Here is a 24,896-nt window from a genome sequence, read left to right as displayed (position 1 = left end):
AGCACTGCTGGGGTTAAAACGACCTTATCTCTACAGAACATCAACTTTGTATCAGTGCTAAGAAGGTAAAAGACTATTTGAATAGTATTTTTAATCCCACTTACAGGGAGCTCCCAAAGACATCTAGTGCCATTAAAGTTTTATACTGCACATCAACTGTTTCAAACACCTTGTGCATCAGCTCACGTGTTGAGAGCATTGTTTTTTTTTCTAACTGCTTACAAAGCCAACAAGAACCAAGGCTAGGCCAGTCTTACCTTGCTTCTAGATAGCGCCCAGTAACTAACAGTAGACCTCTTAGTGCAATGAAAGTATCCCTTCCCCATGAACGAAAAATTCCAGAAGCAAAGTGAGGTAAACCTGAAAAGAAACGTAATTATTCATCTAATTAATTGATATAGCAGAAATCTCTAAGCACACAGGTATAAAATAACCAGAAGTAAAAAAAAAAAATAAAAAATCCTCCTTCATAGCTTTTTCCTAGATTAAGATATTTCAAATAAACAATCTCCTAGACCAAGTTCTTGACAGAATTAAACGCACCCTATCCTAGAATAATGTGTTCTAGAATTTCAAGATCACACAAAAGCATTTCTCATACCATTAATAGAGCATTTTACTTTTTATTAAATCACCTGGCAATTTAACCAAAAGTTAATGAAAAGAAACAGAAAGAAAACTAACCAAAAAAAAATCAGAACTATGATGGGAACATTTTGTCAGAAAGAGTTTATGCATGAGAGCTGTGGCATCTCAGCAGCATAAAGGGGATAAGACTGTTCTCAGACACCCTGAAAGACATCCTGCTTCTCTTTTCCAGAAGCTTAGAGATCTACATTTTACTACTGACATTATAACATGTAGCTTTAGGAATGATTCTAACTGATAAGGCATAATAATTACAACAGTAACATCTATACTTGTCTTGTCTTGCCATTTCTTTCCTTTTATGATCTATTAAACAGAAATTCCACATGGTAAAGTTTCAAACCAGAAGTCTCTTGTGCGTGCTTGGTCACTTTAACAAAGTATTTGCTAATTCTCAAATATGGCCTCCACATCTCTGCAAATTTATAGCACATGGCAGCAGCACTTGAGAATGATAATCTGTGTACAATTTAAAAATCACAGGCACAACTACCAGTGAGTATGTGAAAGGAATACTTTAAACCAAACCCTTCAGTATAATTAATCTTTATGACCAGTTATAGGGAACACTGTGCCTCTATGCTTCTAGGTAACACTAAAGCAGGCAGATGGAATGTTATTAAAATCCAGAAACTAAAAGCAATAAAGCTACACAAGAGTGATGGCAAAAAGAAGAAAAGCACTCCACTGAGAGAGATGCCCTGCATCTGTGGATGCTTAAAAGTTTCCATGGCTTCAGAAAAGGAATGAGCCAACTCAGAACCAAAATAAACTCATTCTAAGCCACAGAAGATAATACTTTGGACATAGGCAAATGCCCACAGGAAGACTGCCAGATGCTGGCAGAACATTTGGAGGTATAAACACTACTTGCTGACTGCTTTTATGCTCTTTCCTTTTGGAGACAGAACCATTAGCAGATGAGAAGAACTCCTTATCTAAAACTTTCTGAGAAGGTGTAAACTATAAATTCACTCTTGTTTCTCCATTACAATTCCCTTTTTAAATTCACATTTACAAAAGACAGACTAAAACCCCCTATGGTAAGCATACTCATCTCAGTCTTCTGGAAAGGAAAACAACATTTTTTAGATCTCTGTATATGGTAACAATAAATATAGCAAGAAAAGTCTCTAAATAAAGCATTTATATATAAAGCTCTCCCTCCCAACCCCCGTGAGTACTACTAGAGAAAATTCCCATACTTTCAACATGAGCAAATCTTTACTTTAAACACAAGGCAAAGTGAGTGAAATTGCTACATTTTATACACAGTTTCTGACATATGGCTCTCAAACATGATGCAGAAGATTTTAATAGAGTTACTAAAAGAAATTTAACTGTTTTGGAAGACTTCTTTTTTTTTTTTTTAAGGGTTGTTCTCACTTACCAGCTGCCAAGGAAACACAACATTGTTCTTTCTGATTTGTAATCTCATTCAGCCTATAGGGAACATCATGTAAGGAAGGAGACAGGTCTGGCAGACAAGGGTATTTTCCTATCCCACATAACTGGATTGAACCCAAGGCAAGGTGTTTAACAAATGTTGATCCATTCTGCACAAAGCTGTAATTCAACAGAATTACATTAAAATAACTTTACATTCAACAATAGCAGGCTATAAAATGTACCCTACTGTGCAATCCCAACAGTAGTTATAAATTGAAACCCTGGACAGATGCCTGAACTCTCAGTCTTCCAAACCACCACTGTTAGAAAACGGATTTGATCATTCTCTACCAATTCTACCCTTCTACGTTAGAGGACTATGACAGTATTCAAATTACATTCTCCAGCAGATAAAATTTAAAAGGTTTTGCCTTTATAATTCTGACAAAAAGGCCAAGCATACCTCGACATCTGATGCCATCCCACATCCAGAAGCGTTGTGTATGCTCCCACTAATATGGCATCAAAGTAACATGGGATGAGGTAACGTGGAATTCTCTTTAGGTAGACAAACATGGCCTTCAACCATTTACCAACCTAGTGAAATACAATAGAATTAGAACTTGATCCATCAAAGTTCAAAAGCCAGTGCTTTCAGGATCCCTATTGTTACAGTTTTTTTACATGTATTTTACATGTATTACACGTATTTAAATGTATTTTACATGTATTACACCCCAGCTGTGCCGTGCCCTACTGCTCCCAACTTTCTTAATGTCTTTTAGCTGAAGAGCAGTGGAGAAAAATGTGTATTGCACCTATACTAAATGGGCCAAAATGTGAACTATAGGAAACTATATTTTGCTAGTAAAAATGAACTATCATGAAGTTGTTATTAAAATTAAGTAGCAAAGAGAAGTGACAACTCAAAAGGCATCACTATAATCCAAACATGGGAAGGAGTTTTGCATGGCTACAAAGACAGCACTGAAGAGAAGAAGCTTAAGACCAGGAATAAAAAGCTATCAGAGCTAACTTATGTAGAGCCACTAGTGAATACAACTGCAGTTCTGTGTCTTGGACTCAGGATTCTAGAGCTTCACATCCTTGTATCACTGCAAAACATCTGACATCTGGAAAGTATTTTTATTTCCTTCTCGTCCTGCTAAGTGACATTATGACAACTTTCTAGTACGTCACTTAAGATTTAAGCCTTGCAGATAAAGAATGCACCTGTGAAAATATCACATGATGAGACCATCCTAAAAGCGAAACTGTAAAGCTTCATTTCACATTGACTTAAGTCTTTGAAACAAAATGAGACATTACAAATTAAGAACTCAAAAGTACACAGAAAAAAGCAATAGTCTTTGAAGAGCAGTAAATGTGGCAAGTATCAGACTAACTTGTTTTCTAGAAAAGCTCTGTTTCTCAGGTCAAATTTAGCATTCGCTTCAGTACATTAGACTGTTTTATCCATTCTTCTGCTTTGTATTAGTAGACTTGACTTCAGGAATAAAATGAAGTAAGAATGTTAGAGCCTTTATTATTGTATTTGTTAGGCAAGTGACAAAAATCAGGTCTTGTGAAATAAATAAAGCAGTTTCCATGTAGGAAAATAAACTATGACAAAGAAAAGGACTGCACTGTAATGCAGCTATAAAGCAACCCTGAACCTCAGAAATTCTTGTCTTAGTGCTTGGCAGTAGTATTTAGGCACTCTCTTGAAAGTACTTTCTTAAACAAACAAAAAAACCCACAAAAACAACCCAAAACCTAGAGGAAAAAAAAAATCAGTAATTTAATTTATTTGACAAGTTAAAGAGGGAGGGACCCCTGCAAGCCTTAATGCAAGAGCTAACAATACCTTCATGCCCTATATATTTTTCATTTCCCTTTTGCAGTCTGTTCTTAAATAGGATTGAGGGGAGGGAAGAAAAACATATTAATGGTTTAATCTACTAGAGGAAATTGCCTAGGCAAGAAATATGTTATAGACAGTCAGAATTAAAAAAAAAATTACCAGTAATTGGAAATGAAATTAACTAGCAATTTAAGACCCTGAGGTTACCAAATAAGTATTTATACTCACTTCTGCACAGGCTCCAGCACGTGAAATCAGACGGTTACTGACATAATCAATCATCCAGTCTCCAGATCTTAAATTATCACAGAATGGATGACCCAAATCATTCTTCGGTCTAATGTCTGCCATCACTGACATTAACCCTGAAGATACAAACCCAACTCTGTATTAAAAGACACACCATTATCACGAACAGCAGTTACAATGTAGGAGCAAAAGGTACATAGCAACAGATGCTTTAACTGGATGGCTTCTCTCCATCTGCATAACAAGCTACAACCCAATTCTAGTTTCCTCAGCAAAAATCCTAGAAACATATGAACATCATTGCCAATAACTAGAATGATGGAATTTGTATGTTGGATAAATGACAGACACTCCTCAGTAATCTAGTAACACTGCAGGTTAGATTAATGTAACCTTTCACAGGAAGTATATTTATTTTCCTTTTACTTTAAAAGTCAAGGCACTGGTGTTAAAACACATCCTGGGCTGCAGTGTTAAGTTTCAAAGCATTGAGAGAGAGGGGTTTTGTTCTAGGATGAGATTTCCTAGGTACAACATCAATTAGTAGCAAGGTCAAGCAGAAAAAAATCTACCTTTTTTACCAAACAATGGCAGCAGCAACACAACAGCATTGTGTGATGTGATCTAGACTGAGCAGTTCTCATTTACTTTTCTTACGTGACAGAAAAAATAATGCTGAAGGTATTACCTTGGAGGCCTGCATACTTTAGGGGTGACCAGTTTGGTATATTGTAACAGCCTCCACCATCTTCCTGTTCTTCTGCCTCACATCTATACAGCACTTGATTTAGTTCAGCCAAAGTTAGTTTAGATGCAATTCTAAAAAAAGGGAGAAAAAAAAGAATAAAACCCAAAATAACATCAGTAAGGAAAGAGGGAAAGGATTTCACAAAAAATTCTCATTTCAGATTTAAATTAAAATACTAAAATATATACAGTTCTCTCAATACTTTATCTTGGAAATTAGGACCCTGATTTTTCAGGTGTTCAAGATGCTCTCAGATGTTTCAGGGTTTATTTAGAAACACAGTATTATGTTCAAAATCACACCCAAACAATCACACCCTAACACTGAGAAGCAGACCATGTTAGAAAGTCGACTTTATGCAGCAATTAGACAAACTGGGAAGTTCTTCAGTATTAGCCCCACTTAGTATTATACACGTAAGAAGATATCGCAGAGTTTTCATTGCACTCTGAGAATTCAAACCCCATCTGTATCACCACCACCAAAACTCAACAACCCTCAGTAGGTATACATAGTACTCTCTGCTCCCCTAGTAGCTCTCTCAGTTCTAAGTCAGAAACTTAAAGAATACTTACGAAGAAAATGGTGTTTTTAATATTGGTGCTGAGTGATCATCAGGAAGACTTCCAGATTTAAAATGAGAGCTGAACTGGATCAAATGATTGCGGAGTATCCCCACAGCCTCTTGTGCCTTTGGGTCCAGACTAACTCTGTAAATAAAAATGCATACCTTGTAGAAATACTGCACTTACAAGAACTATTCTCCAGTCTCCTATCACACTTTTCAAACCCACACAGCCATACGGCAACTGCAACAACATACCTGAATACTATTACACTTCCTGGTGTTAATCTTTCAAATTCTATTTCTTGAACAAATTCATTTGGCCCTTTTATAGCAGTTCCAGCTTGCTTTATGATTTTACTGTCTTTTATCTTAAAAAAGAAAACAAATTTGCAACTGAAATCCACTGTCTTTTTTTCTAATATAAAATATGACAAATTAAAAAATATTGTATCAGAACACGGGTGAAGGAGGCTAATTACCTGGATATGCTCCCTGAGTTCCATTGTGAAATTAGGCAATCCATTTATAAAATGTAGATCTTTTTTGTAAGGACTAGCACTTCTCTCAATAGTCCTTGCCTCAAGTACTACTTCGTCTATTTTTCCTAGAAAAAGTTAAACCATGTTGCAGCTCTTAGGATATTTGAAATTAAAATAAAATTCTTATTTTGAAATTATCAAACAAAAGCTAAAATGAAAAAGCCAAATATTCAATATATAAGTCACTGTTGTAAAGCAGAAGAACAGAAACATATGGCAAGTATTTTAAATACTTATAAATATTCATTACTCAGTCATTTGCTGTACTGTATTTAAAATGGCAATTTTTGTTATTTTATAATAAATTAATCATAAAATCAGATGACAAGAGAATAACCTGTCTTCTACTGGTCATCAGCTTTCTTAATTTGCCTATTGTCTTTTAGGAGACTCTGCTAGACTGATCTCCAAACTGCAGCTTCAGATGGTTTATCTTCAAAGGGTAACAATTTATTATTAATATACAAATTCTAATTTTCTGTATCCTTTAAGTAATTCACAGACATAAGGTATGCAAGTCTTGTAAATAACTTAAAATATAATGTGACTGATTTTAAAACAAGCACACAGGTGCACCCAAAGAACTAAGTATATTTAAAAAGCCAGTTTGGAAAGCTTCTCATCAGAAACATTTCCAGGTAATGTACAGAAGTCATTATACTTTGCTTCTTTTAAGTACAGTAAATACTCCACATAAGTAATAATGTATTGCATACATATACTATGTATTAATATATGTACTGCATACATATTGTCTTTCCATTAACTTATTCAACACAGAGTTCTTATCAAGATGTATTTTCAAGCTACAAAATCGCTACATATATTTGAAAGCTGAACAGCAATGAAATCAACAAATAGGATAAAATTTTAGCTTTTTTCCCCAGTATAACAAAATAAACAGTAACCCCCTCCAACTCTGTAAATTAACCATCTGACTATTAACTATTACTAGTTCACAAACAAGACCATAACCACCCCCCGCTCCTTCAAGGGGAACTTGCAGCAGGATTATACTCAATATGAATGTTTCTGAAAATCCTAAGCATTGCAAGTCTGTTATTGGTTCTTTAACCACTTTTGGGACATAGATGTTAGTACATAGAAAAGGAGCATTATATACTGAAAGTTCTCATACAGATTTCATGAGCATGTGCTTGAAGTTAAAAAGCATGAATAAGTTGAAATTTTTGTACATGATAACAGCTTTTGGAAAGAAGTCTGTTTACCTGGGATACACATTTCAGGTACTTCTTTACTGTAGAAAGAAGTTTTAGGATCCCTGAAGGCAGTTCGACACACAGCCACAACAGACTGGTGTGTGTTAGGGCAGTGTCTTGTCACCGCAACTATATCTTCATCAACTTGATCTACATACACCTAGAAAAGACATAACATTGCAACCGTGCTCCCTCAGAGCACACATACGAAGAAATCGCAGTGTTACCCTCACTTCTTGCCTGATTAAAGCCTTTAGCCCCCAGCTCCTGATGCAGCCTGTTTATGGCCAGCCTTCCTGCTAGAATTCCTGTTTGGAAATTAACTTCACCAGAGGTCAGATGTGCTGCTGAATTCCATTTTGAATAAAACCTCTCTTCAGATACTACAGAGATCTGTAAAAAAACAGATTTAAGCAAATATGAACTACTCTGGAAAACAGCCACACCTTGAGATCTGAACTGTATAATAAATTCAAATTTCATATGGAGCTGGAGAATCTGAAATAATGCTAGACAGCAAACTGCTTGGAATTTCAAACAAACAACATTAAAATATGTGTTCTAGGATGAGAATAAAAGGTATTTTTAAAGGTAGCTTAGGAGTGGAACCGGGGACACGTACCTGGTGTGGTACTAGTTCATCATAGCCTTTGGTACTTCCTGTAGCACAGCATGCCATGGAAACAATCATTGCACTAGGAAGAGCATCATATGCAGATCGGTGCTACATCAAAAATATATAGGTAATGAATAGTGAAACCAAGAAAATTCAATCCTCCCAACTGAGTATATAGAAGATGCACTCAATCTAACAAAGGAAGTGCTAGTCCCATGGTCATAATGTCCTCAATTATAATACAATTATTGGAGAAAATTTCTACAAATTAACTAAGAAAAGCAACTTAGAAGAATCATCAAAATAAGCACTCCCTGCCCATCACTTTCTCTCATTCCTGCCTGTAAACAAGCTCAGGAGAACAGGTCAATAAGCTGCTTACAGCAGCTGGATGAAAGACTCAAACCAGTTTATTTAGTAACTATATACACTTCTCCCTTGAAAGACAAAATCTTGAATGTCAGAAGGTATTGTTACAAAATTTTTTTCTCTGCATGAAAGCTTGAGCTGAACTGCTTTTGTTCTAAATATTGTTCAGGATATCCAGATTGCATCAAGCCCTCCCACAGTTTGGAAATATCACTCCCGAAAACATTAAAGGTATTTTTTTTTTTAATTGTTGTTTACATGCTCACCTGAATTGGACATTCGTTATCATGTGTAATATCCATAAACAGTGCATGAGCAATAGCTGGCATCAAAGGCCTCAAACGTGGCTGAACGAAAGATCCGACAGGCTCACCTCCAAAGCGATAGACCAGCCTCCCCTCTTCATGGCTATTGTAGGCGGTCATGGCCTCTGCAGAACAGAACACCTAAGTGTTTGCATAACAATAACTACCACACAGGACAGCACGCACAAAGATGTTAATGTGGCATGTAGAAGTTGTTATTTTGGTGTGTTCAATCATTAAAAAAAAAAAACCAAACACAAATAGCTATATTCTCCAGTGTGGAAACACAGCCTTAGAATATTCAGTTTACTATAATATATAAAGGAAGAGAAAGCTAATGGGGAAAAAGGATAAAAAAAAGCAGAGATCAAACTATTTCTCACAGGCTTTAAAAAAACTCATGCAACAAAAATCACACATGATGCAGGACTTACATAGCAGAACTGTGCTACAACTCCTTTTTCCTTCACTACATCAAGAATTAAATATTTAACCTTCTGTAAACTAACAAAGGAGGTCTTCTCTTATTTTTATGGCTAGTAGTTTATTTTCTGCCAATTATCAAAAGAGTCACAATACAGAACCTGTACTTCTGATTACACGGAGTATGAAATTTAAAGCACATAATCCAGTAGAAAACTTTTTCTTGAAAAAAGTATGTCATCTATAATCTCTCGTTGGAAAGAGACCACACACACAGCAAGCCTACCTCTTATTAAGGAGGTAATGCCCAGCCTATTCACAAAGATATTGTCCAGCTCCTCATTTCCTGTGAACAGTTCAGCCACTACATACAAATCGGCTCGCAATTTTCTAGCTGTGTCCAGCATGTACTGCAAAAAGCACAGCCAAAAAAGCCACAGAAAGGGGAAAGGTAGATACAAAAAAGGACAAGTTTCAAAGCTAGGCAGGGATTGGACAATAGGAAAATGCCATGCAGCAAAGATAAACAGAAAGGCAAAATTAAGGAACAAAACAAGTTGTTACACAGAAGAGGACACACAAACATAAGCAAAACCAAGAATTAGCATACAACACAGGAGAAGTTAACCAGAACATGAAGAAAAGGTAATTGCATAAGCAAAGAGCATGAATATGTAAGAAAAATAAAAAAGCATACCAATGTTAGTTTCACATTTAAAACTCCAAACCATACGTGACAATCCTACATAATTTTCAACTGCTTATTGTACCTCTAATCAGGCTGGTAATTCCCAGGCGGTTGACAAAAACATTGTCAATGTACTCACTGCCCGTGAAGAGTTCAGCTATCACATAAAGATTAGGTCTGACTGATCTGGCTGTTGCTAGCATCTCCTATAGATCACAATACATTTTTAATGCAAGACATCCATTGTCAGCTAGGTATACACAAACATTAACATGAATGTTAACAGAACATAAATGATCATTCAATATATGCTGCATATTAAAAATATTGATAACATGAACGTTTCAGAAAACCCTGGTTATAATTTACAGATATTACTTATGGATTGAGTAATTCTAGGGAATTTTCCGTAGACATTAAGCTCAGTACTACTTTGTTTTAAAACAAAATCTTAGCTCAAAACACAAGAGCAAAGGTTGGATAAAAGAGATACCTATTGAACAAAGAAATCTGAGCAGCACTTCAGTTTAAGCCTTTGCAGTTACTGTTCCAAAAATAGTAACACTAAACAAAAGAATGGCAGAAGTTTTGAAAAGGTAGCATTTAGGAGCTACTTAAAAGTTGTATGGGCAAATCAACTTGTTTTAGAGAGCTCTTCATAGGTTTCGGTAAGCTCTGCTACAAAGTTAAGACTAAGCACTAACAAGATGCACTACTCCAAACCTATTTAAAGCTAATTTGCTAGCCAAGTACAACTTTGGGATGTAGTCAGCTCCCTGGGAAACAAGAAGCACTAGTGTTAGCAATACGCCTGCCAGAAGAAACTTGTTGCAGGAGTTCATTACCAGCTTTTAAATTCTATGAAGTGAACCACTTGTTTAATTTAGCAATAGCAAAATATATATGGCAAAAAAAACCCCCAAAAAACCATCAGACCAATCAAGTCTTGGCAATGACTCCAGCTCAAACTGACATACTGGATACTGGCGGTCATTATAGTATGTCCACAGCTCAGTGAGGGGAAAAGCTAGCCAGGCCCATCCACATCCACAGTTTTTCAGCTAAAGTAGAGAATTAAAAGATACAATAATTGTACCTCTCTACTGTTTAAGGTAGCTGAAAGCATTTCTGAACATCATCACAGAAGAAACCTTGATTCTATGCAATGAGAAAGATTCATTCCCACTTAAACTCTGCCACGTAAGTCCTGCCCTGTTGCTGTGAGATCGGCAGGATCTATTTCACAGACAGGAAGCTGCTTTCTAACAAACATGTTAAATTTTGCGTACCTCAGCTACATGAATAGGTGTTGAGTGACAGTTGTCCAGACGAACACCATGGAAATACTTGGCAGTGATTTCAGTGTATTTTTTCATGTGTGCCCACAGGTATGGGCAGTCTTCAGGTTTATTACCATAACGCAGTTTCACACTGTCTCCCCAACAAATGAGCTCTCTTCTCAAGTACACGTTTGAACCTGTAAAGGAAATAAATTCACTCTAGTGTGCATACATAAATATATATATATAGAGAGAGAGAGAGAGAATAGAATGCACACCAAAATGAAAATGTGGCATTTTCTACTGCTGAAGAACAGAAAAACACTGTAATGAACAGTAAAAATTCTAACAAAAACCATATCAACTAAAAAAATCTATATACACTAGACTGAGGTAAAATTTCACACTCTTCTTCTAAATGGGAACATTTAGCTTTTATAGTGATACTGTAACAATTCTTCAGATTTAAATAAAATTTCTTTTTAATTCTTCAAAGTAGTATAAAAACCCGTACTTCAGAAAAAGAAAAAGACATCAAACAAATGAACAAAATTAGTAGTTTTGTTTTTCACACTGGTCAAATTCAAAAAAGAATCTCACTGTGTTACCATAATCTGTCACAGCCACAATTAACAATTTTATCTTCTATTAACAGCAGACTGTGATGAATTTCTAAAGCTAATAAGTAAAAAAAAGGAACCGTAAATTACCACAAATTCCCAAAACATTCACGTAAGCACAGCCAACCCTTTTCTTCACTAATAGCAGCACAGCCAGACAGAGAGAAAAACTGTGTTTCTTTGGATGTAGACTGTGATTTTTTCAAAGGATCATTTAGAGAACTGGCTGCATTTGTTTTGCAATTCCTTTATGGTGCCTTTGTGTACCACATTTCCACATTGTGTTCTCAGTTGAAATAATGTGTGGCATAAAACAAAGACAAACACAAATATAAAGCACTCACAACCCTGTAGCTGAGTTACAAGAGAAACCTCAGTAATGGAAATTAGGAATGCTAACTAAAGCAAGTGACTGAGAGGAAAAAAAACTACAAAAGTCTGCCTAGAAGAAAGGGGAATAATCTGAAGGCAACCAAACAAAAACATTCTTGAAACACGTATTATCTCAATCCTCGAGGAGAATAAAAGTAAATAAAATTTAGTGAAAGGGGTGTAGATTACTTTGCAGAAATTAAATGTTTGCTAACTGCAGGTCACTCTGGAGTATCATCAGGTTAGCTTGTAAAGCAGACTCAAACTTTCAGACAGGTTTTAACTACAATTAAACTGGCCTTTGTTTCATTTACTTTACAAAATGAATGGCTACTGCAAAAACAAGCCCTTTTTTGCATTTATTGGATATCAACAGTGTCCCCAAAGGGATTTAGAATGCAATATTTCAATGCATGATGATTTCATGCCCTATTTTACCTTCACAAGTAATCTGCATACTTAATTTGGATTAACTGGGTCATCTCTTGACTGCCTGACTGCCACTCAGCGGACTTTTCAAGGATCCAGTTTTTGCTCACTAATGCAGTAAAACACTATTCACCTTTTCATTGCATTAGTTTTTCTGCCACACTGTCATTGTCTCATGGAAATGCCAACAAGCACTGGTGTTGGAACAAAGTACAAAGTAAGCAACAAAGACAATGACAAAAGTGGGGAGGCAGGACATCCCCATTCCAGTGGCAGAAAGCTGGTAATTTCCCTCTCAAATCTTGCAAAACTGTACCTCAAATTCCAGTTCTTACAGTTCATCTGTATGCTGAATGGGAAATTAAAGTGCTATAAGCTTAATATCTGCTATTCTGCAGCTTCATAGGAATACATCTGGAAAAAAGACACATTAAATAAAATCCTTATTGCTTTGGCTAGAGTATCAAATGGTTCATAAGAATTCAAATTTCTTTTACAAACCTGGTTCTGCAAAGTTTCTAAGAGGATCATCTCCCATAACCCAGCCATTATGAGCCATGAAATAACAAGCTTTATCTGGCTGATGTATCATAGTTTCTTCTTCCTCCACAGTCAGCTCTTTGAAAGGATATGTAAAATACCTATGGAATAGACAGGCAATTAAAAGAGAAATCAAAGAGACGAGCATCAAACACATACGGTAACCTAAGCTGCAAGTCATTGTCTTTGAAATGGAAGTATCTGCTATGAACTGGTTTGTACATAATACAGATAAAAAAAAAGAAACTTGCATAAATGATGGAGAGTTTTCTATTTTGAAGGAAGCTTTGAAGGAGCAAGAACAGATGTTCCCACTATCTTGGTGTCAGCTGGTAATGTAAGAGTAAAGCTGTAGCTCTTTAGATATGAGTGGCATCAAGTACATAAAACATGAAAGGTGTAAACTTTCCTAGCTCCACTTACAACAGCAATTTGCACTATGTAAGGTTTTGATGTGCTCTGAGTATTGTCTCATGCTTTCCGATCACATTTATTTCTGAAATAGTTATTGCTGTTGCTTAAAAAAACCCCTGTCAATTTACTGAGTAGCATTTGTCCATGTCAAAGAAACATATTTCCACATATAAATGCATACTTTTATTGAACTTTGAACTTGATTTCCCTCTATAGATTCTAATAGTTTCCAAACAAACAAGAAAACATGTATATACCTGGTAACCAAGGGATGTTTTCTAGTAATAGGTCCCAGCTTAGGACCATTACAAGCAATTCGTTCATAAACCACAGTCCCCACAAGGCAATTGACAGCCTGGAAATAATCAAATTATGCATTATTGAAATGCCTGCATTTATTTGCAATTTTAAACAATTCAGTATTAAAACAATAATTTCAACACCTGTTCTTGATGGTGACTAGTTTGTCTGTATTGCTCAGCATTCAGTTCCTCAATCCTCTTGCGAAACCAGTTACAACATTCTTCTATTGCAGCTGGTCCATTGCTTATCAGGAGGACATTAAAAGCAGAGAAAAATTAGAAAAAAAATTAAAACCATGCAGCATTAATTACTAAAAGGAATCAAAAACTAATTTTTCCTCATGTATAAAAAGAATGTCTTTTTTTGGCTTTGTAAGTTTAGCTTCACATAGATTTTAACTTGTAATCAGTATTGCGGTACCTGTGTGGTATAAAGGTTGCCAGTGCTATGTTCATATCTACAGTACAGCCAAGTCGTCTATAATCAGGGTCCTGAAGTATTTGAAGATGTTGATTTGGATCAGATTTAGTGCCCATTTTGCCTGAGAACAAAATAGAAATGAGTACTCAAAGTAAAAACAGGAATTACATTTAACAGACACACAACTTTTATAATTCTAGCATAACCAAGATGCAGGTGGATGAAGGTATTAAAGGTCTTTAAAGATTTTCCTAGCTCTCAAAGCATTCTTGTATGCCTAAATCAGCACAGCGTATGCCTCACATAGCAAAAAATAGCATTATCTTGTTTTCTGTTTAACTGTTAAGCTTACCTAAGTCTCTTGAACTATAAACATATAATTCACATACTTCAGCAACATAATCTTCCTTTACCTTGAGTTAGAAGAGTTTTAAATTGCTGCACAGCTTTGTTAACATCCACTTGGAAAAACTCCCATAGTCTCAGTTTTGGATATATATCTTCATAAATTATTTTACGTAAACACTGTAGAAAGAAAAATTGCATTAGTTACTAAAGTTGTTCATTAATATAATTAAGAAAAGTTAAAAGAAAGGGGGAATAAGGGCTTATTTCACTAAATCTATCTGCAAAGCATACACCATTTTTTTGTGTATTTACACAACCCTAGAAATAGTAAAGGTTTATTCAGCTATTTATGCAGTTCATTAGCTTATACTTAGTCCTCATTCACTTACATTCAAGTGCTGATCATTTTCAATCAAGGGAGGGACCCCTTTGGCAATACACTTTCCATCAGCCACCATACCAGTCAAATGCCACAGAGCTCTGTCCAGGACCCAAGCTGGCTTCAGGTGAGGAGAATTTACAAGGTTATAGCCACATTCCGGATGCATCCTGAGCCATTCACTGTTAGTAGCTTAGTGAAGAAAGGGAGGGGGGTAAAAAACCAAACAAAAATGTAAATACATAAGCTGAACCCTTCGTTGTATTTTGTAAACATCCTAACACCAAGAAGCTGAGGTACTATAGCACATAGAGTTCATTCACATTTAAACTAAAGTTTCTCATGTCAATAGAAAATCATATTTTGTGCAGAAATGTTATTACTGATTGACTATTATTACTCATTTTTTGGTCAAAAATACAACTGCAGAGACTGCAGAAAAACTTTTTGTTAGTTATATAAAGATATGCAATAGTATCACCAATTCTAAAACACACAAAAAAATTAAATTTTGGTGCAAGAAATACAACAAATACTGAATGTAAGATACTGATATTCTTGTGTATTGAAACCCAAACATACATCCAAAACTTTATAATATAAAGTTGTTTATTTTTTAATGTTCTTCATCCTGTCAAGATGCCACACACAGCCAAAGAAAAGTGTGCACATCCAAAAATTAATTAATGCAAAATATAGTTAAATGGGCATTGAAGAAAGGATTAGCTGTGATACTTGTGTCCACAGAAAGAAGCTGAGTTGTAGGAAGCAACATCACAGAGTCTTATGCAGCAAGATGAGTGCACTGTCTGGTGCATGCCAATGGAGCACTCATTCAGGCCAAACACTACACTCTGTGTCTATTTGCCAAGCTTCCCCTGCAGCATCAATAAGCACCAGAAGATATGCTGAACATTAAAAATTAACTTAGAGAAGGTAAGCAGCATTCACGAGAACACAGGTGTAGTATTCCAATATAGACAGCACACATGCAACAGTACAGATAAATACATACATAGCACAGAATATTTCTTTCTATTTTTGCAACTCTTTTGCTACACTGTTTAAATGAAAATAAATTTCATATATTCTTCTGAATGAATATTTCCAACTGAAAATAAAAAGAAAACCTCACAAAATGCCTAAGAACAAAAACCAGGTTTTCAGAAAAGCTGATAAAAACAGAACCAGTACTTCACACATGGGAAAATATATAACAAATTACTATATTGAAAACATGAAGAGTCACTAATGAGTCCAGAATTACAGCGGAAGAAATAACACTTAAAATCCCAAGTTTTCTTAGTTCAAAGAGGTTAGAACAAAAATGTCAAAGCGAAAAGAGAAGTACTACCTCAGTCTATAGTGTGAACAGCTCTTCTGAGCACAGTTTTATATTGTATCTCAAGAGATGGCAAAATTCCATCATTATAAGGTCAAACCATTTGTGGAAATTAAAATCCTTGTGGTTCAAATACAACCTACTACTAAATCCACCATGTTTTAAAGTTATGTAAAGCAATATCAAGTTTAGCCTGTTAAAGGCAGTTCCAGGCCAAACAGAATATTCCCTCCTACTCTTTTTTTCTTTATCCTTTACTACTTCTGAAAAAAACTTTCTTCTCCAAAAAGCAAAACCAGCTTGTTCTATTATTCTAACAAGAACTATAATTTACTATAAAGGAATTTTATAAATAAATACAAATAATTCTAAAAAGACAACACATAATTTAAACCTAAAGAGTTCGCATTAAAAAAAAAAAAAAAAAAAAAGTCAACAGGCCTTCCATTAATTCTGGTACAGAACAGAAGGATGCTTCCTGATCAAAAGGCAAGTTCCAGTGATTTGCAATGTAATGTAAGAGAAATCTAACTGCAGAAGAAAAATTATCCAAAACATCACTAGTGGTTACATTTGCTACAGCTACGGAAAAATTAACATAGTAAAGAGTATGTGTATAGAATAAAGTAGAGGAATATGGAAATACCAAGATGAGGAATTACAGAAAACTTTCTAAAATTCATTACATTCTTCTTATAAAAATCTGAAATTATTTTCTTAACTAACTCATTTTTTACATAAATTAAACACAAACTTCATTTGAAGGTAAGATTTACTCAAGTGTTATATTGAAATTGTACAACAGTAGCCTCTTGTGAAAGAAAAGTAATACATAATTTACTTCACTTTATTTTACTACTTTATATGATTTATTACAGCCATGGAAAGCTCAGAAAAGAAAAAAAAACCTCCAACTGTCTTTTTTCTGTCTCCTGGTGAAAAGTAAATGTAAACATATTTCTAATTTGAATATATCCAGTTACCAGAGAGGGTTTGGCAGTTTATCCGTGATACTCCTGCAAAGATGCCAAAGGCTCAGGGACATTTTACATCAGGACAGGACTTCACTTTTCAAGCTGAGCCACAGATGCTGCCTTTCATTAGAGCCTCACAAAGACATCCAGAGCTGATTCTCACGGTTCCCTGCTGTACCCACAGTGTGGGCTTCATACCAAACACTTCAGCTTAATGCCTGATCCTGCAGGTGATGCTGCTTGGCCCCCACAGGGGCAGAGGGGAAGCAATGCCATTTTTACACAATGGTCTCCACTAGAAAGCAGAAACTACCAACAGATAGAATCACTGTAAGCTGAAGGGTCATGACAGGCAACAAAATCATTAAGGATACCTTGCTAATGATCTAAGAATCACAATCATCTGAATATTTCTATCCTCTTAGAAGACACTTTTGAACATCTTTCCATCATAGTACAAATCTTGAGTCATCCATCCCAATGAAGATTACTTGAACTCTGAATGTAACCCAAAAAATTCCTTCTACAATGTAGCCAAATAACATGACATTTTCCTTCTCAAATATATTCTGGTATATAACTACTGTAGTTAAGATCTTTCTGTCCATCAAAAAAACATTCTCCTTAGTAGCATGCAAATATACACTGTTCATAAATGAGAGGATCTCAAGCATTGCTAAGAGAAATGGAACATCTAGTTGAAAAGGTGTAAGAAATTTTTAATCCAGAACTGGGAAGATGTTCAAAAGCCTGATTCCCTCAGACAGAGAGCAAACAACTATAATTAGTAACTTCTCAACCAACAGACAGGGAAAGCACTCTGCTCCAGACTGATTGGACAGGAATGTTTGGCAAAAGTCAACACCAAAGAACTAAAGCAAATAAAGCTTGAAATTCACAAATTATTTTTTTAGGCATTTTTGAGCCTCAAAAGACATTAATCTACATAACCCCTTGCTGAGTCTCTGGTATGAGAAAGGTAATGATGATCTTTAGGATTACAGTTTGCAGTAGCAACTGCATTATAAACAAAGAAAACTCATTATCCAAATAATCAACAAAATTACAAATTATTAAGCACTACACTTTAAATTTCATCAGATCACATAGAAGAAAATCCACTGTCCCTCAAGCAATTAAGAAAAGTAACAGCTTTGATGTAGGAACATATCTATGCTTAAAAAACAGAGAGCTTTGTATTTGGGGCAGGCTTTTTTCCCCCACAGCCTGAGCTGTAACATTTTCCCCATTACTTAATCCTACCTTCTTGTCCCAACTCTGTTTCTAGTCTGCATGTTAGACCCAAATTACAACAGTTACTTTTAAGCAGCTACAAGCATGTTAACAAGAAAGTACTCAGTTTATGCTCATCAAACAATTCATAATACAGATTCTGTTCAAATATATGGGAACTGCACACCACAGATAATGAAGATAGGCATACTATATAAATACAGATACACAACTTATTACTTCTTTTCAAGAAGGGCCCTCCCCACTCTTTCAGTGGCAATACTAAGTTCTTTTATACCTGTTACAGAGACATATCAGTTAAAATTGCAAGGAGTTGTCCTGGATTTGAGAGACCCAAAGACAGACACTACATTGTTTAAAACAGCTAGTGAAAATGGATTTTAAATGGAGAAGTTAAGGGAAATAACAAAATATAATTGTAGGACCAATCTGGTTATTAACACACAAAAATCATACCAGTATGATTGTAGACTACATCTGTGATGCAAAGCATATTCCATTCATTTTTCAGTTTCTCCACAAGTGCTCCTATATCACTCCAAGTGCACTTTTTATTATGATTTGAAAATTCAGGGTTTACTTCCAACTGGTCAGCCAATGAATAACATGATCTAGATAGTCCAAGCATCTGTAGTGGCGTAAAATGAATCATGTTGTAACCTATGAAATAAAAACCCATTTATTTAATGAGAAAAAAACCCCAGTCAAAGTTAATTGAAAGAAGCATAATAAGCTGCACTTCTGTACTTAGAGCGACTGTTTGGAATAACCAATGTAAATTCATCTGAATTGTCCCCTTGAAATTCTACATAATACAAGCTTCAAAAATCACCCTGTCAGTTCTACAAACTTCCAAGTCTATCTGAAATGCAAACAATAAAATAAGTGGTTTGCAGCATTAGGAAATCCCTGATTTTTGCACCTCCGCCAATATTTTAATCAATCCACTGACTTAATCCGTTAATAAAATTGAATATAGTAGAAAATATATCATTGACAAAGAATCTATTAATTGTTACACTGAAGCTCTTCCAGGGAACTTTGTGTTTTGATTGTAAAACAAAAACTTCTATCCTTAAATATGTCTATTAGCATTACCTGTTTCTTTTGCCACTTTAAGCCTATCTTCCCATTCATGAAACGGTCCCAGACACTTAGCGAGGTATGTCTGGAGCGTCACACAATCCAAAGGCAGCACATGATTATCAGCTCCAACATGCAAAATGGGATCCACAACTATGTAACCACCACCACTTTTTTCATTTCTGGGAAAAAATAATGTTCATTGGTATAATTAACAACCATTATACCAGTCTGTTTCAGAGAGAGAATTCAAATAGCATAGGTTTTCAGAAACACAGTAGCCCAGTACAGTGGCTGGAGGGTGAGGGGGGACAGGACTGCATGACACATAAAGGAAATACTAAACACTGAAATGTTCATCTCTTATGCATCATCTCTCTACTGGACTTAAAGAATACAAATGGGATACAGAGCTTAAGACTCAGGAAAAGTGAGATACCTTTGCTATATTCTGAGACAGAGTACTGGTTCCTCCTTTTGGCATATGGAAGCACAGAAAGCACGACTGCCCATCTATTATATGCAGATCTACATTTTGAGCCTCATTCTCAGGAAGGTGCCTGAGCTAAGTCTTAAGCCCGGAAGAATTTAACCACCCATCTTCCAGAAACACAAAATACCGGACTACAATTATTACAGACAGTGGCATTCTCTTCTGCAGTTGCCCCATTAAAACAAAAGATGAAGGATCCAAGTAAAGAATGGCAGAACCTCTGTGTGAGATAGAAAACAACTCTCAAAGTCAGTGAAGAAAGTACAAAATAATCATTGAGATACACAGAATGCTGACGAATTTGACAACTTGTAAAAATAGATTGCTTTTCCAACATTCACAGAAAGTTGATCAGCTTGGCTCTGTATATTCTCCAGAATATCTCTGCATCAGAAAGTACTATTTAACCACCAGTTACTGTCTTTCATTGGTGGATTCTAATTGGTCCCTTGGCTGCAATTTGAAAAATGCATGGAAGAAAAGGGGTTTTTCAGGTTAAGATGTAGACCAAGGCAGCAAACTGTATTTGGCTGCAGGCATCAAATTTCACTTACCCAAGACTAAAATAGTACTGGTATGACCCAGAAATTTGGAGATCCAACTTGCAGTATTTGTCAGAGTCATCTTCTTTTCCTGTAGGATTGTGCCACGACAGTGTCCTGAACTTGTGGCGATCAAATACTTCTCCAGAAGCTGGATAATTTGTATACACAGTAACGGGCTTGCCCTGAAGAGTTGGGCCCAATCGGAATTGTAGCTCAAAACCTCAAGAAAAAAAGAAAAAGACAAAAGGTAAAAATCACTTGATCAGGAGGACTAGATATTTCTAGTCTCTTGCTGCAATTCCTAGTTTGCTCTATTAATAACTATATTAACAACACCATCATATTTGCTAAGAATTTCAGCAAAATTACAAATTTCTACAGCACAGAATCATAGAACATCCTGAGCTGGAAGGCAACTCACAAGGACCACTCAAGTCCAACTCCGGGCACTGCACGGAATTCCCCAGGAATCACACCATGTGCCTGAGAGCATTGTCCAAATGCTTCTTGAACTCTGCCAGGCTTGGTGCTGTCACCACTTCCCTAGGGAGCCTGTCGCAGTACCCAACCACCTCGGGGGTGAAGAACCTTTTCCTAACATCTAACCAAAACCTCCCCTGGCACAGGCCCATGCCATTCCATTGGGTCCTGTCACTGGTCACCAGAGAGCAGAGACCAGCATCAGCCCCTCACAAGGAAGCTGCAGACTGCAATGAGGTCTCCTCTCAGTCTCCTCTCCTCCAGGCTGAACAGGCCTAGCAACCTCAGCCACGCTAGAGACAGTTTCCATGCCTCAGACAGTTTCCCCTCAAGGCCCTTCACCATCTTCACTGCTCTTCTTCAGACATTCTTCAATAGGTTCAAACCTTATATTGCAGCACTCAAAACTGCATCATCTCTCCCTCCCTTCCTAACATTGTTCTTGGCACACTTCACATATTTCCTTTTTCTTTTACTTACATGGCACTATTCATCTTCTTTCCAATTTGTTTGTCTTTGCTACATAAAGTTTTAAAAATAAAATAAAGCAAAAACCATGATCAGACTACACACAATTTTATGCAGATTTTGGGTTACATAGTCTTTAAGTACTTAGGTTTACCAAGTCTTTATAGTAGGCTGACCCATGAAAACATCTGAAAAAAATTAGGAACACATTTAAAACCAGAAAATATTTCAAATACCTTCATTCATCACCGAGGATTCACTAAACAGGTAAATTCCTTATGTTTTAACTGAAGAATTATGTATACTTGGGTGTGATCTACAATATACAAATTATTAAACTTTCAGAGAGCTCAACAAACCAAAGGGAATCTTGTATGTGTGTTTCAGGTCTCACACAGACATAGAAAGAGGCTTAAGTTTAAGCTTAAGATACTTGAGATAGTGAGAAAAAATTAAGTTAAAAAATTAGAACATAAAAGCATACATACTTTGCTGAGTTAGACATAAAAAATTCTCTTTAGTCAGGAGGTTTTAGAAAGGTTGCCACTTGCAGGTATGAGGCTCACCATCACAAGTGGCTAAGTACAGGGTTCATTCAAGTGAATGAAAGAGATGTAAGTTCTTACACAGAACATGCCAGTCACGTAGTTAAGTGCAGGAAATCACCTACTAGCCCTAGCAGCCTACAAAACTGGGAATAAAAGAATCCTGAGTACTTGTAAAAAAGGGGGAAATTACTAGTACACAGATAATGAATCAGAAAGTGTAAAAAACTCTGGACACCAAGTTACAATATCTTAAGCTGAAAAAAAAATACTTGTTTATTAAATAGAATCACAGGGACTCTAATACCAGAGTTCAATGTCTGAATACATTTAAACATAAGTGTTATCCAGCTTTGTGTTTCTCTTATTAATCAAATCACCACTGCACCAAAACCCACCAGGCAAAGCAGTTGTTTTCAGATCTGAATGCCTGTCAGGTAAAATGAAGCTCATTTGAATGTAACAGATATAGGTATAAAACCACTTTCAGAAGGTTAAGTACACTCTCTTCAGGACTGGCCTGACATTTTGTTACAGGGATTACTAAAATTAGAGCACAGGGATATATGCCACTGATATCTTATTTCCTCTAAGAGTTACACTGACATCAGAAATGCTGTGCTCAAAATTAGCTATGCCCTCTCAGAGACTGCTACCAGCAGGGGCACTTCGAATGTTTGACAGCCATGCACTTCTGCTTCCCTCCTTTAAGAAAATTTACACAACTTGATGGATAAGTCAAAAATGGAAGTTAGCATAAACTCTGCACTTCTTCACTATTGACATTTCCTTACATTAGGCTGGTCAGAAGATTTTGGAATCAATCTAGTTGAAAAGAATTTTTGCTCTCAAGAACCAAAATCTTGCTCCTTTATGTTCCTAGATTAGTAACACACTGCAAAAAAGTCCACAAAGACTCTAAAAATTGTTGCATTGTTAAAAATGTTTTTTAAAGACAAGGGCTTTAGTTTTACAGTCTAAATTTGCTAAGCAGCACAATAGTAGACCAATTAGTGGATGGTTTTTGGTTTTGGACTTTTTTTTACAAATAGACTTAAAGCACTCAGGAAGAAATAACATCAAGTTCTTTTAAGTATGCAGCATGATACATAGCTCTGAAAATATAACAAATCTGATAACAAGATTTAGGAGTTGCTAAAGAGCTTATATTCTGAAACACTACCTCAAACCTGCAGACTTTGCAAAATGCAAGTATTACCGATAGACTTCAAAACTGTAATATTAAAACACGGGCTGCTGCATAACAAGATAAACACTGGAGACCTTGACTTATGAGGACTTTTTCAGGTCACTGAAGTACAGGCTATAAAAGGAGAAGGAAAAGTCCTGTCTAAAAAATGCTTTGTGCTTCAGTCCCATGAAGACTGACAGCTCTTGGCCAATCTGCTCTTCCTTTCTCAAGAGTTTAACGAGTCAGATTAAATTGTGTGCAGAGCCCATAGAGCTCTGCAGTGGAAACAAATCAAAACAAACCAAAAAAACCCAACCCACAACCAAACCTAAACCAAGAACACCCCCTCCCACACCCCCAATACCCCTCCACTTCAGGATGAGCTCTTCTTTCTACTACCATGTAAAGACGATGACGAGGTCCCGGCCATTTCCTTTCCATCCAGCCCCGGGACCCCGACCTACCCTGCTCCAGCCTGAAGAGGGTCTTGTCCAGCTTCTCCATCTCGCCGAGGTGCAGCAGCCGCGTCTCCTTACCGCCCGGCATGGCTGAGGCCGCCCGTCCGGCGCTCCCGCCGCGCCGGGACTCTCAGTGCGTGGAGGGAGAGGCGAGTCCTGCCGTAAAGGGAACACACAAAACCCCCGGCTCAGCGGAGACCCCCGGCAGCACACGGCCGCTCAGGAGCGCCTCAAGCCGCCGGCCGCGCTTACATGTTCCCCGGTCCCGGGGGAGCGCGGAGACTCGGCACCGCAGGGCAGGGCGGAGGGGAGGCGGTACGGGACGAGCTGTCAGGCAGAGCCCTGCCCTGCCCCGGTCGGGGACCGCCGCCGGCAGCACCCCGGAGCAGCTCCCGTCCCACAGCGCGGCCCGGCCCGCAGCCAGGGCTACAGGGGTGCCCCCGGGATGGGGAAGCCTGACACCTGTCACTCTTCGCGCCCGCCCCGGCGCTACCGGAGTGCCCGCCAGGCCCCTCACGGCCGCCCCGCCGCCCTCCGCGGGGAGCGCTGCCCACCGCAGCCGTTCCACCATACTCACGAGCGGGCCCGCAGAGCGGCGGAGGCGCCGCTCCCCGCGGAGGGCGACGGCTGCCGAGGCCGAGCGAAGCCGGGACTGGGGCTGCCCGCAGCGGCCGCCCCGGTCCGGTTCGGCGGTCAGTGACGCACTTGCCCGCAGCCGCGGCGGCACCGCTCCTTTCCTGCCCTTTTCTTGCCTTTTTTTTTTTTTAAACAAAGTTTATTGGTTCCGCGGCGGCCGCGCTCGGAGACGGGCGGCGCCGGCGCAGCTCCCGCGAGAGCCCAGGACCCGCCCCGACGGCGCTGCGGGGCGGCCGGGCCGGGGCTACCCCGCCCCTCCGCTCTCGCTCTCTCCCCGTCAGGTCCCGCCCCTCCGCACTCCGCCCCAGCCGGCCTCGCCCCTCCGGCCTTGGTCCCCGCCCTGCCCGGCCCCGTTCTTCCGCTCCCGGCCCCGCCCCTCCAAAGTCACCCCGCCCCTCAGCTCCCGGTCCCGCCTCTCCGCGGGCGGTCCCGCGAAGCGCGCTCTGAAGGGAGAGGATACTTCAGGAGTACTTTAGGGGTACCCCAGGGTTCCCTCAGGGTTACCTCAGGGCTCTCCCAGAGATACCTCAGGGCTACCTCAGGGGCTCCCCTCGTGCCCCGCGCTGTTGCGGCAGCGAGCGGGCTGATCTCTCCGCGAGCCTGGGCCCTGCAGCCCGGCAGGGCTGTCGGACGGCGCGGTGTGGTGCTCCTGTCTGCTGTCTCAGCCTTTACAGCCGCAGCCCCAGCAGCGCCTT

At 38.1% G+C, this 24,896-nt stretch overlaps 1 protein-coding gene across 3 annotated transcripts in view; it reads right to left on the bottom strand.

Annotated features, from left to right (window-relative positions):
• Positions 1 to 24,448, bottom strand: part of AGL (amylo-alpha-1, 6-glucosidase, 4-alpha-glucanotransferase) — a 34,862-nt gene extending 10,414 nt beyond the window's left edge. The window contains exons 1-25 of one of the 3 annotated variants that reach the window (XM_038144311.1): positions 24,143 to 24,448; positions 23,572 to 23,721; positions 20,432 to 20,642; positions 19,400 to 19,566; positions 18,758 to 18,961; positions 14,742 to 14,923; positions 14,418 to 14,529; positions 14,005 to 14,125; positions 13,725 to 13,827; positions 13,539 to 13,636; positions 12,829 to 12,968; positions 10,916 to 11,103; positions 9,225 to 9,348; positions 8,477 to 8,640; positions 7,848 to 7,949; positions 7,466 to 7,618; positions 7,235 to 7,385; positions 5,946 to 6,070; positions 5,722 to 5,834; positions 5,474 to 5,608; positions 4,839 to 4,969; positions 4,130 to 4,266; positions 2,501 to 2,634; positions 2,039 to 2,214; positions 258 to 360 (exon numbers count right to left, since the gene is read on the bottom strand). In XM_038144311.1, the coding sequence (XP_038000239.1) occupies positions 258 to 360; positions 2,039 to 2,214; positions 2,501 to 2,634; positions 4,130 to 4,266; positions 4,839 to 4,969; positions 5,474 to 5,608; positions 5,722 to 5,834; positions 5,946 to 6,070; positions 7,235 to 7,385; positions 7,466 to 7,618; positions 7,848 to 7,949; positions 8,477 to 8,640; positions 9,225 to 9,348; positions 10,916 to 11,103; positions 12,829 to 12,968; positions 13,539 to 13,636; positions 13,725 to 13,827; positions 14,005 to 14,125; positions 14,418 to 14,529; positions 14,742 to 14,923; positions 18,758 to 18,961; positions 19,400 to 19,566; positions 20,432 to 20,642; positions 23,572 to 23,653 (3,356 nt within the window). In that variant the 5' untranslated portion in view covers positions 23,654 to 23,721; positions 24,143 to 24,448. Of the gene's footprint in view, positions 1 to 257; positions 361 to 2,038; positions 2,215 to 2,500; positions 2,635 to 4,129; positions 4,267 to 4,838; positions 4,970 to 5,473; positions 5,609 to 5,721; positions 5,835 to 5,945; positions 6,071 to 7,234; positions 7,386 to 7,465; positions 7,619 to 7,847; positions 7,950 to 8,476; positions 8,641 to 9,224; positions 9,349 to 9,708; positions 9,833 to 10,915; positions 11,104 to 12,828; positions 12,969 to 13,538; positions 13,637 to 13,724; positions 13,828 to 14,004; positions 14,126 to 14,417; positions 14,530 to 14,741; positions 14,924 to 18,757; positions 18,962 to 19,399; positions 19,567 to 20,431; positions 20,643 to 23,571; positions 23,722 to 23,817; positions 24,086 to 24,142 lie in introns of those variants that run through there. The other 2 variants (XM_038144309.1, XM_038144310.1) reach the window with 2 other exon arrangements.
• Between the last annotated feature and the right edge of the window lie 448 nt (positions 24,449 to 24,896).

Source organism: Motacilla alba, chromosome 8 (genome assembly GCF_015832195.1).
Source record: "Motacilla alba alba isolate MOTALB_02 chromosome 8, Motacilla_alba_V1.0_pri, whole genome shotgun sequence".
NCBI lineage: Eukaryota > Metazoa > Chordata > Aves > Passeriformes > Motacillidae > Motacilla > Motacilla alba.
This window is presented reverse-complemented; position numbering and strand designations above follow the sequence as displayed.